Source organism: Colias croceus, chromosome 6 (assembly GCF_905220415.1).
Source record: "Colias croceus chromosome 6, ilColCroc2.1".
Classification (NCBI taxonomy): Eukaryota; Metazoa; Arthropoda; class Insecta; order Lepidoptera; family Pieridae; genus Colias; species Colias croceus.
This window is the reverse complement of record NC_059542.1, coordinates 11,006,311-11,019,078: the sequence shown is the minus strand read 5'-3', so window position 1 is coordinate 11,019,078 and position 12,768 is coordinate 11,006,311. Positions and strand designations below refer to the sequence as shown.

The 12,768-nt window shown below is 34.4% G+C and overlaps 1 protein-coding gene across 1 annotated transcript; it reads left to right on the top strand.

The window, feature by feature from the left end:
• Positions 1-8,205: 8,205 nt before the first annotated feature.
• On the top strand, positions 8,206-9,401 carry LOC123692710 (endocuticle structural glycoprotein SgAbd-5-like). Its single transcript, XM_045637483.1, has 3 exons — positions 8,206-8,214; positions 8,423-8,538; positions 8,993-9,401. The coding sequence occupies exons 1-3, from the start codon at positions 8,206-8,208 to the stop codon at positions 9,246-9,248; spliced, it is 381 nt and encodes a 126-aa protein (XP_045493439.1). The 3' UTR covers positions 9,249-9,401.
• The last annotated feature ends 3,367 nt before the right edge of the window (positions 9,402-12,768 follow it).

The window sequence follows — 12,768 nt, the reverse complement described above, 5'->3', positions numbered from 1 at the left end:
TAGGAAATGAAGTGAATAAAACTCAGACACAGTTCTTTAAAATAAAATTGTTTGTACCATTCAAACGCGGGTATTTATTTCGGATATTATGATAAACTAGCTGCTCCGCACGGTTTCACCCCCGTAGCTCACTCCACGTAGCGTGATGATATATAGCCATGATACATAGCCTTCCTCGATAAATGGGCTATCCAAAACCGCAAGAATTTTTCAAATCGGACCAGTAGTTCCCGAGATTAGCGCGTTCAAACAAATATATTATAATATCACACGCTAAGACCAACAGGAGCGCAGCCACGCGGGTGAAACCGCGCGGCACAGCTAGTTACCTATTATATTGTATAGGTCATTTTAATGTATTTTAAAATTATATGCAAACGAAGAAAAAAGATATCCATTATATTAATTTTATCTAATTCTTCTGCTTTAACCGCAAAAAATATGGTGTTTCAGTATTATAGACAATGAGCTAAACATTAGAATTTAATTAGAAAATGCTTCAAAGACATTACTGTTGGGTTAATGAACTTAACCGTTATCGAGATAATATCTCCTCCCAATTATATGAAACAATGCTGGCAAAGAAACTTCAACAGAATCTGTTTAATTGGAAAACTTTTGTTTGAATTAAAAATGTCCAAATGAATTTAAAATGGAGTCACCTTGATTTTGAAAATTGTTTTTATTCGAAAAAGTCTTGGTGTATAGAATACTTACATGATTTTATCTAAAGTAAATAAAAATGTGTTTTTTTTTATTGTTCGTTACGTTTTAACTTAAAAAGACTTATTTAAAAAGGTAACTAACCTATCCGTTGTATTATAAAGTACATATTATACTTCTTACTAATAATATAGGCCTTTGCCCAATAGTATAAACATAGTATAAAATTTATTTGTATATTCTAGGTTAAGCGGAATACTACAAACACGATATATTATTTATATTATTATCTGGGGAGGTCTATAATTTATAAATGTATAACGATCGCGTAAAATCAAACACAAAATAATAATATTATTTCTTTTAATTTTATTTAGTTAGTACATTTTGTGTTTTATCTACATTTCCTTAGAACTATTACCTGAATAAACACAAAGCAATCACAAGAATTAACACAACCAAAGCAATATTAAGGGAATAGACGTTCCCGCTAATCGCTTTAAGGAAGGCTTACTGGCGCCTGCTCTATTCTGATAAACTCTATGTAAATTCTATAGTTTAACTAAACTAACTAAACTTTTATCTACACTAGTATTGTATAACTTTGATGCAGCTATGGAATAAAAAATAGATGTCCGATTCTCAAACCTACCCGATATGCACACAAAATATCACGAGTACCCTCATAGGAGGCCCGTGTCCCAGCAGTGGGAACGTATATGGGCTGATGATGATGATGATGATGATGATGATCGTAGAAGCTGTAAAACTAATGAACAGATTACGTTTTTTTTTAAGTAAAAGCTGTATTGTTACCAGATGAAATGGCTATTATTTTTAATGTACACTAAATCTAATATTATTGATACTATTATCTATAATATTTAATTTTGTGTACACCCAAGTGTAAATGTAATTGATGTTTCAAACTACCTAAACACAATACAAATAGCAGAAATACCTTAAAACACACTATTATCTTGAAAATTCATTATATGTTTTGTAAATGAACATTACGTACGTACACACCTTTATGTACGTACATACCTTTATGCCAGCTAAAAACACTCAATTTAGAGAACTACAAATATATTTACCTCGCAAGTCCCAACTTTAGTTCATTTGGTTAAAATCTTAAGAATGAGTCCCGCATCTTAGCGCGAATAATGTCGTAGCTAACTACGCTCGAATTATAATTTCGACAGTGTAAAGGCTTAATTATGCAAACTTTAAGCCTTAAAATAAACGCATGCAGCAAATTTTGAACGTCAACAAAACTTCATACTTCGTGTGGATGTAAAATGGCGGTTCGTATAATGTTGATCATTTTACATAATATAGTGGTAGTATATGTACCGTGCCCTACCAAATATTACAGCAGCGGTGGCTCAGTGGTAAGACCTCGGACTTCGAATCGATAAGTCCGGGGTTCCAGACCAGGCGAGCACGTAAATTGATTTTTCAATTTATCTTTTATCTGCTCGAACGGTGAAGGAAAACATCGTGAGGAAACCGACATGTCGACGAATCAAAAATTCGACGACATATTGTGTCATCTGCCTACCCGTACTTGGCCTGCGTGGTGGATTATGGCCTGTTCCTTCCATGTCCCAGCAGTGGGAACGTATATGGGCTGATGATGATGATCATGATGGTATAGTATAAATATTTTGAGCTGTGGCCCGCCGTTTTACCTGCATTGCTCCGCTCTTGTTGATTTTTTTTACCGTAATGATATAACCTTCCTCGATAAATAGGCTATCTAACACCGAAATAATTTTTGAAACCCGGACCCGTAGTTCCTGAGATTAGCGCGTTCAAACAAACAAAAAACAAACTCTTCAGCTCTATAATATTAATAAGTATAGATGTTAGAAGTTTTTTTTTTATTACATTAGTGTTTCTAATAAAAAGAATAACGTTAAAGAGAGATTGAAAAATCCTTATAAGACCTTTCCCCTTTTATGAGCTTCACCTGTATGTCTGTATTTGAGTTTTGTATCTCCAATTACCAGGTGCATTGATTTCTCTACATCCCGTAATAACAACACATGACATTCATAGCAAGCCAATTTCCACTATACATCTGAGGTGAAACCAAATCCCATATACACAATTTTGCACTCAAAACTTGCAGAAGTCGCCTTTCCATTCAACAAACAAGTAATAACTAAGAATAAACTCTCGCAAATCAAAACTGCAAGCCCACGATTCAGCTTAATCCCCTGTTATTACGTTGTGGGTTCGAGAAAAATTCAGAACGCTATTTATTTTTCTTTGCAATATTTTGCAAACTTCATCAAGTATGTTTAAATCTATACTAATATTATAAAGCTGAAGAGTTTGTTTGTTTGTTTGAACGCGCTAATCTCGGGAACTACTGGTCCGATTTGAAAAATTAGCCCATTTATCGAGGAAAGTTATAGGGGCTATAATTATATCATCAGTCATCACGCTACGGTTTACAGGAGTGGAGCCACGGGGGTGAAACCGCGCGGAGCAGCTAGTAGTAGTAGGTACTATTGCGAAAGTAAATCTGTCTGTCTGTTTGTTACTGAATCACGCCTAAACTACTGAACCAATTTTCATGAAATTTGGTATGAAGATATTTTGATACCCGAGAAAGGACCATTGGCTATTTTTTATTCCGGGAAAATGACGCAATCCCGGAAATCCCACGAGAACGGGAACTATGCAGGTTTTTCGTTGACTGCGCGGGAGAAGCCGCGGGCGGAAACCTAATAATGAATATAAATACTTTAATGTTAAACTGTATGTAAACTGATAAATATTGAGCTTTTATTATCATACTATAATATAATAGAATACAGACGATCATTGTAGTTTGTATGTTTGTACATTTTAATAAGTGTGTTGAAAGTCATAGCGATAAGATGACAAAAAATAATATTTATTGAAGGGAGGATATAAACCATAGAATATGTTTTATAATATAACGTAGTTACCATAGAATATTTTTTCCGAAATAAAACATAGAATATGTTTTATTTCGGAAATCGGGAATTATGAGAGTTATATTCTTTGACTACGCGGGCGAATCTGCTAGCGGAAACCTAGTATAAAAAGACAATTTTGTAAATAATTAATTAATGTTTTCTCTACTTAATACCTATAATAAACGGGTAAGTCATAAGACATCAATAGATCGATGTACCAAAACAATTTGAATATAAATGAAATATTATGTAAATTAGTGAGCAATGTCCATTAGCGAATGACTGATTCGTTTTCAAAGAGAACTTTTAAGTGAGTTGTAACAACTCAAAGTTTTTGAAACATCGCTATTAAGCGGAAATCTACCGTTTGTTAGAGCAGTGGAAGCTATATAACTAGATAGTATAAATTAAATGAACTAAAAAAACATGCATAAACTTATAAAAAAGGGGTGCGTGTACTAGTGTACACACGTAAGAAGCGAAACTGCTTTATGACCTTATTTTTCAAAAAAATATTTACTATATGCAACTTTACAGAAATACATCGAATCACGTTCACGGGTGGTATTATATAAGAAAAAGATGGCGCGTAACGGAAAAATGTCACGCGTAACGAAAAAATGTTACACTAAATTTTTTTCCAACCCCGATAAAGAAGTTTCACTTCAATTATTGTATTGACACCGATTCTTGATAAGTGTACAAAGTTTGAATTAAATCTGCCCGATTAAAGTGGGTCAAAATCGAGTCTAAACGGTTACATACAAATATACAGGTGAAGCTATTAAAAGCGTGTTTATAACGTCGCTGTTGTTGTATGTCGCGTCAACGTATGCTTAAATTTCATCACCGTAAGACCAATAGGAGTGGAGCAATGCGGGTAAAACCGCGGGGCATAGTAAGTAGTACTATAAAAGGTATGCACAGTAAGTATGCAAAAGGTACATATAATGAAAGCCACGTTGAAATTGTACTCTTAATTCTTCCGGTAAAATATAAACTAAAGTACTATTAAATACAGGCTTCCAGTTAACTGGATAATTAGCAAAAAGTTAAGAAAGTTTCTGCTTTGTTTCCTTGCGAAATGAAGTAATTTAACGTTTATAATAATTTACTTGCGATTTCTGTATAATTGATAAAACTGATTTTATATAGAGGTTTTTTTTTGTTTGGCTCCAAAAGTTCTGGACCTGAATTTATATTTTTTGGTTTTTATGGCATTCAAATGCTTTATAAATATAAATTTATAATGAATGCCATAAAAACCAAAAAATATAAATTCAAGAAAAGGTCGTGTTCCATCGTTACAATATTGTATTCACTGAAAAGTGCTTCATATTGGTTGAAATGGTTGTTAAATCATCTCAATAGATGGCGCGCGGTGTGTCCCTTAAGACACATAAAACTGAAAGGATAGAATAAATTCGATTGCTCAGGCGGGTCACGAGTGGCTGAGTTGGTTAGGCATCCGCCCCGGAATGGCGCGAAGGATGCGGGTTCAAGTCCCGCCTCGTGATCGAATTTTTTCTATTCTTTGTAAATTTATAGTTCTGGACCTATTTTTTTTTACGAAAGCGTCATTAATAGAAAGTAGCATAGACTGAATTTGTTATTTATCATTTAAAGTAGGAAATATGAACTCATGTACTCTGATTTATGTACAGGCATAATTTTATATGTAGTGATGATATTATGCACTAAATATATATAAACTAGGGCACGTAATCAAAATATGTATTACTATAATACTATTCAGTATTGTTTCGTTTGTCAAATTATTCAGTTTGCAATGCAAATATGTAATGTAATATTCGACAAATTGTATTAGATCGAATATCAAAGGCACAATTGTACAAAGCGCTTTTAGTAAAAACCAGCGCTCTATTTTTTTAATAAATTATAAATTTTTGTATTTATCTTTCACATTATGCGAATATTATACGTTATTATACGTTGTATAACAAAATTAATGATAGTCTTAGCATCTATGCCTTACCGTATTCTAAATTCTAAATTTAAATTAACCGTACGCGTCTTTCTATTAGGGAAAACATAAGACGAGACAGAACAACTTCAACTTCTTGAGATACTGGCTTAGGTGTAAACGTGACTCTTGCTTAGATACAATATAATATTTCAGACACACACACACACACACTTACACACACACACACACACACACATACACATACACACACAAATATATATATACATTCATACGATACAGTTTCATACGGCACACCCGCATTCTCTTATACACCTTAAATTTATACATTTTTTTTTTCTCTTACTCTTTAATGTAACCAATTTTAATTTATAATTAAGTACTTGCTAAGAGGCTTTTTATGAATTTATTTTAGAGGCAAGCTGTTTCTCCTAAACACAGGTTGCCCAGTAACCTAGCTAGGGAAACTTTGGCTTGTATAAATTGTTTTGGTAGCCTTTTTATTTATATACTTTTACATGAATATTAATTGTATATTGTAATAAATTGTAATTGTAATTGTAATTGTAATTGTATGTATGTATGTATATTAAATAATAATTTAAATACTCGGTTATAAGCTATCCTAAGTGTTAATTCAAGGTACCCTCTAAGTGTGTGCCAAGTTTCATAAAAAACGGATCATCATTTTTTGCGTGAAGAGTAACAAACAAACATACAAACTTTCGCGTTTATAATATCAGTAGGATTTTAATGCAATAAAACTTATACATAAAAATAAATTACTTTCCTCTTCAACTTCAATGGAACCCGTCACAAAGTAAACTATGAAACAGTAACCTAATCTTCTAGAAGCTTCCATTTTGTTTCCACTAGCTCTCATTTACGTTAATCTGTAACCAAAGGCTGATTGAAAGATAAATATACTTTAATGATAAAAGACTGTGGTGACGCATTAATCGATTTGAATCAGTATTATGTAAATAATAACATCTCTCTATTTACTTAGCAATTTTGAATTAATAAGATAGTTTCAATCGTATAGAATAATAACGGCTAAAAGTATTTCCTTCGTTCGATTTTAAAATTTTCGTTTCATACGCGTAATAGTCCTATTAAAACCTCTATGCAATTAATATGGAAATGTGCCCGGGATTATCCCCTATATCATATTTTTAAAACTGCAAATCTGAAGTGACAAAAAGCAATGAATTAATCGCATTTATCTGCTTCAAGTTGAGAGACAAATTTATCTTAATCTAAATAAAAACTTCTTTTTAATATATTATGTAGTTCATGTTATTTTACAAATGTTACCTACCTTATTACCAACTACCTTTCCGCCCGCGGCTTCGCCTGCGTTTTCAAAGAAAAACCCGCATAGTTCCTATTCCCGTGAGATTTCCGGCATAAAACCTATCCTATGTGTTAATCCAAATTACCCTGTATATGTGTGCTTAATTCAATTGCAATCGGCTCGGTAGTATTTGCGTGAAAGTGTAACAAACACACGCATACAAATCTATCGTCACAAACTTTCGCATCCTATCCCAATCCGTACTAATATTATAAATGCGAAAGTAACTCTGTCTGTCTGTCTGTCTGTTACTCAATCACGCCTTAACTACTGAACCAATTTGCATGAAATTTGGTATAGAGATATTTTGATACACGAGAAAGGACACAGGCTACTTTTTATCCCGGGAAATAGGATATATTTATCCCGGAATATCCCACGGGAACGGGAACTATGCGGGTTTTTCTTTGACTGCGCGGGCGAAGCTGCGGGCGGAAAGCTAGTAATATTATAAATGAGGAAATGGAAATGGAAATGAAAATGAAAATGTAAAAGAAAATGAATTTTTCCAAATCTAAATGAATTTCCAATTCTATGCATGTGTAATGGCGCCTCCAGATTAGTGCCCTGAATTCACATACGAATTCACGCTGGGAATCACGGCACAAGTTATATCCTCATGGGATGTTCGCAGACACGCTGCGAACTGGACGCAAAAACTGCTGCTAAAACCATTGAGATATACATATTGAGACGACACCGCCTACATCACTTATGTTCCGCTCAACATACGCTATTTGGCGTAACTGCACGCTCATTTTTTATTTGTTTTAAAGTGAAACGCATCAAATATGCCTTCGTGTGTGTTACGATATTGCACAAAATATAATACAAATAATACGGAAAAGTGCAAAGGAATAAATAAATGTAAAATAATTAACTTATTAAGACTATTATATAATTATATACCCTCCAGACTATTATAGACTTATTAAGACTTTCATCGGTAAGTACCTAACTAGATAATAATTTTTAAAACTTAGTTAGAGCATAAAAATGGCGCACAGATTTTGTTCGTGGTGTCTCCTCCATACGTAGTACTATTATCTAAAACCGCTGTTTCTTTAGGTTACTCTATCTCGTCACGCTTGTTCACAGAGTTTCACTGCATGAATGTGGAGCCGTCATAATACACGTGAGTATATAAATGTCAGGGATTTTGGTCCATAATATGTCCAATCAATTCTAATAATAATAATAAAAAAATGTTGCAATATAAAAGTTGCGACTCAACCAAATACGATAACCATTCTCAAAAGGTCGACGTAAGAAGATTATCCAAGATGAAACTGGTTCGTAATAATTAAAAAAATATATATTTTTTATTTGAATAGCTTAAGAGCTAGCGCGCAAGAGCAACTTTTGTTTCCGGAACTATTTTGTCTCTCCCATCAACTCTATGGGCTAGCCATAGAGTTGATGGGAGAGACAAAATAGTAAGAAAGTGCGCGCACGTAGCGACGCAACTCCCCTTAATACACACTGTATTTCTCGTTGCAGCTTATTGTTCTGTGCATCGTAGTTGCAGCCGTGTCTGGGGCGGCGGTTCCGTCAAACGATGTGCAGGTTCTGCGCTACGACAATGACAACATTGGTGTTGGCAACTACCGTTATGTGTAAGTACTGTAATTTCATTAAAGGTTATGTTTTTACAACTATTGTAATATTATATTTAGTACTAGCTTTTTACCCGCGGCTTCGCCCGCGCAGTCAAAGAAAAACCCGCATAGTTCCCGTTCCATGATATCATGGAATTTGAATTTGATGGTGGGATTTCCAGGATAAAACCTATCCTCTGTCCCGTGGTATATAGTAGCCTATGTCCTTTCTCGGGTATCAAAATATCTCCATACCAAATTTCATGAAAATTGGTTCAGTAGTTTAGGCGTGATTGAGTAACAGACAGACAGACAGTTACTTTCGCATTTATAATATTAAGTAGGGATTTCACACATTAGTATAAACATGTGTTTATATGAATTATTCTAATCTAAAACTCCTATTAATTCAATTTTGAAGAATGTAGAGCGTGAAATTATTTTTATTTGCATGCATTAATTTTTCTTATAGGTTTGAGCAATCGGATGGATCAAAACATGAACAGCAAGGTAGCCTCATCAACGAAGGTCACGAAGACGAGGCAATCGCTGTCAAGGGTTCCTACTCATGGGTAGCACCTGATGGTAACACCTACATAGTGACCTATATCGCTGACTCTAACGGCTACAAACCTACATTAACTGTACAACCTGAAATAAGAGAGAAAGGAATTCCTGAAGGGCAAGCGCTTTATTCTGTAGCATTTATACAATCAGCCCTCGGTTAAACATTTGTATAAGCCTTCCCCGCATAAGTTTTTTAAGTGTTTTGATATTGGTCAGCTCTAGAGCCCTCCTCAGTCCGACTTACTGGATTATTATGGAGCGTCACCGCGCTCAGTTTCGACTCACATTGAACTAGCTGTTACGACTCAAATAAACTAAACAAATTAAAATTTATTTGTAAGAATTAAGTTTGTATGTCAAAACTTTGCCCTAAATTAAATTATTATCTAAACAATAAACCCGACTGCTCAATTGCATTGATTCGTAATCACCGTTAAAAATTCTTTAGTCGATGTATTTTGAAAACATTTTGGCGACTTTTTGGCGCCAAAATCCTGTTTTTTGTATTTTTATGTAGGTACCCAATGTCATGGCCAAGGCGAATCAATTCACAGGACTCACATTAAACGATAAGAAGTACTAAATTAATTATTGTAGATATATTTCATATTAATTATTTGTAGATATATCTATACTAATATTATAAAGCTGAAGGGTTTGGTTGTTTGTTTAAATCGCTAATCTCGGGAACTACTGAAACTTCGATTTGAAAAATTATTTCGGTGTTGGATAGCAAATTTACCAAGGAAGGCTATAGTAGGCTATATAATATCATCCCGCTAAGACCAATAGAAGCGGAGCTACGCGGGTGAAACTGCGAAGCGCAGGTAGTCCATACTAATATTATAAATGCGAAAGTAACTCTGTCTGTCTGTTACTCAATCACGCCTAAACTACTGAACCAATTTGCATGAAATTTGGTATGGAGATATTTTGATACCCGAGAAAGGACATATGCTACTTTTTATTGCGAAATATGTACCACGGGCGAAGCCGGGTCGGACCGCTAGTTTCTTATAAACTCAAAAAACATAACGCTCCTGTCGCAGCTGAGTAAAAGCGCGGTAAGTTTATTTAATTCTGCAATACCTACGCTACGTCCGACTAATTACTGGGTGCAATTTTGCACAAAGAGCCGTTAAATCTTCATTCAACATTACATTCTTCGCTCTTTATTCACTACTCTAACATTTGGAGCTCGTTAGGAATGTTTTAGTGACACATTTTGCTAATTTAAGGCATTTATAATTACTCACGCGAGTTCTATGCCGTTCTATGCCGAGTTGTGCCGTCATAGAGCTTTATAACACGTGTGCTTTATGCCGTGCTTTGAGAATTATATAATGCTAGCTGTGACCCGCGGTTTTTCCCTTCTATTGGCCAAAGCGTGCTTATACATGTTACATGCATATAGCCTATAGCTTTCCTGAATATATGGACTATCTAACACGGAAAAAAATTCTCAAATCGGACCTAGTTCTTGAGATTAGCGCGTTCAAGAAGAAGTCTTCAATTCTTAAAAACCAAAACATTAAAAGCGAAACATTGTTAATGTGCATAAGTTTCAGCTTATTCTCGGCGAAGTTGTTAATAATTTTGAACTGTATCATAAGGGAATAAAGTGGAAAATCATGTAACGATACGTTCGCTTGGGGATAATTGCAAATCGTCGTTTATTTTGAATCTTTTTGGATCACTGCCAGAATATTCTTTTACAGTAAAGTCGATAAAAGTGAAATAAAGTTTTTAAGCAAATTGTGCCTTCGTGTGAACGATTGTAATGCCTTTAAATGCCAAAATTCGATCTTTTTGAGATCTTTTATCATATTTCTACGCTTTGCATGCCAGTCAAATGGCTATTGGTATATTAGGAACCAATTTATGTATGAGTATCTCAATTCTCAATTGTGTTGTATTTTTAACCGACTTCAAAAAAAGGAGGAGGTTATCAATTCGGCCGGTATGTTTTTTTTATGTATGTACACCGTTTACTCCGAGGTTACTGAACCGATTTACGTGATTATTTTTTTGTTCGGTGCGGGATGGTGTCGAATTGGTCCCATAAAAATTTTATTCGGATAGGCCCAGTAGTTTTTATTTTATGGGCATTTTTGCAAGTGCAAGTTTGAAGTCGGTTGTTTTTAACGCAGTTATCACTTGTTCTGACTGTTATTTCAAAGCACATTTATTTGCCCAATTTGTTTAATTTTATTATTGTTTTAATTTGAAGCATTCTAACTGCTGTTTATAAATTTATACTTACTGATAAATTATAAAAACGAAATTACCTTGTCTGAATGCCTGTTTACGCCTACACTCTAAAAGGCGAAACTAATTTTAATGAAATTTAAAACAGAGATAATATGATACTTTTTGTCAGGTTTTTTTGTCAAGTAAACAAAACTCGATGCAAGTGAACTAGGAGATATATAAATTTTTTTTATGATATGATGTTTGGAATGTAAGCGAACGAAGCCGCGTGTATAAAGCTAGTAGCCCATAAATCATAATAAATGTATAAATTTTAAAAGATTTTTAACGAAATAGCAACTCATAGTTTGCATGATTGCATTTCAACTTAATAATTATGCAAATTAAATTAAATAGAGAAATGTCAAGGCAATACATAAATTCTTATATTTATGATTAATTTATTATGACTTAACAAATTATTTAACTTAATCTTCCTCAAGATCCACTCTATCTATTAAATAAAACATCATCAAAATTCGTTGCATAGTTTTTAAGATATAAGCATACATAGATGCACTAGGTATATAGTATATACTGCTTCAAGACATCACGGTAACCCGGTAACTTCCCAGTAGGTTTTTTTTTAATGACGATAGGGAAGAGCTTGACCACAATCTCGCCTGATGTTTAGCTGAGATGTGGTCTAAGATGGTACGTACTTCCCTAGAAGGTACCTGTTCACTCTACGCTTGAAGACTCGTCGATGATATGTCGATATGACAATATGATGAAGATATTGTACTCGTCGGGGAACACAGATTCAGGAAGCGTGTTCCAGTCCCTTGCGGTTCGGATAAAGATTGTGGAATCGAACCGCTTAGTCCGGGTACATGGAACGTCCACCAAATGGCGATGCCTAGAATCTGTGCGCCTCGACGATCGATGGAAGGACGGGGATGGCGGAACAAGATCGTGCAGTTCCGCAGCGCACTCACAAAAGTGTATCCGATAGAAGAAGCTTAAAGCAGTAGAATCAAGATTTCCCCCATTTCTCGCGGTATTTGCTCAGCCTTACTTATAAACGTCTCTCAAATTTAAGAGCCCCTCTTAGCTGTTGATCAACGTTTTTTTCACTTATAAACCCAATTCAGTGTTGAGAGGTGTTTAAGTAACAGTTAAATAATGTCAAAATTTAAGAAACGTCCGACCCTGTTTTAAATCTATTTGAGAGACATCATGGCGGATATATTGTCAAACATTTGACGTTTTGTAGTTGCCAAGAGTATATTATTTGTGTTTTTATTCACTTCGCAGTAAAATAACTCTGGTAAAATGGATATTGATAGTTTGAGCAAGGATTTTACGAATGATGTGCAGGTGCTTCGTGATTTTAGAATTCGTAGGCGTCAAAAAAAATTTATAAACAGAGCGTGAATCCTCTGGACCTGAAAGAAGAAGAATTCCTGTCGTAGTTTTGGGAAGCATATA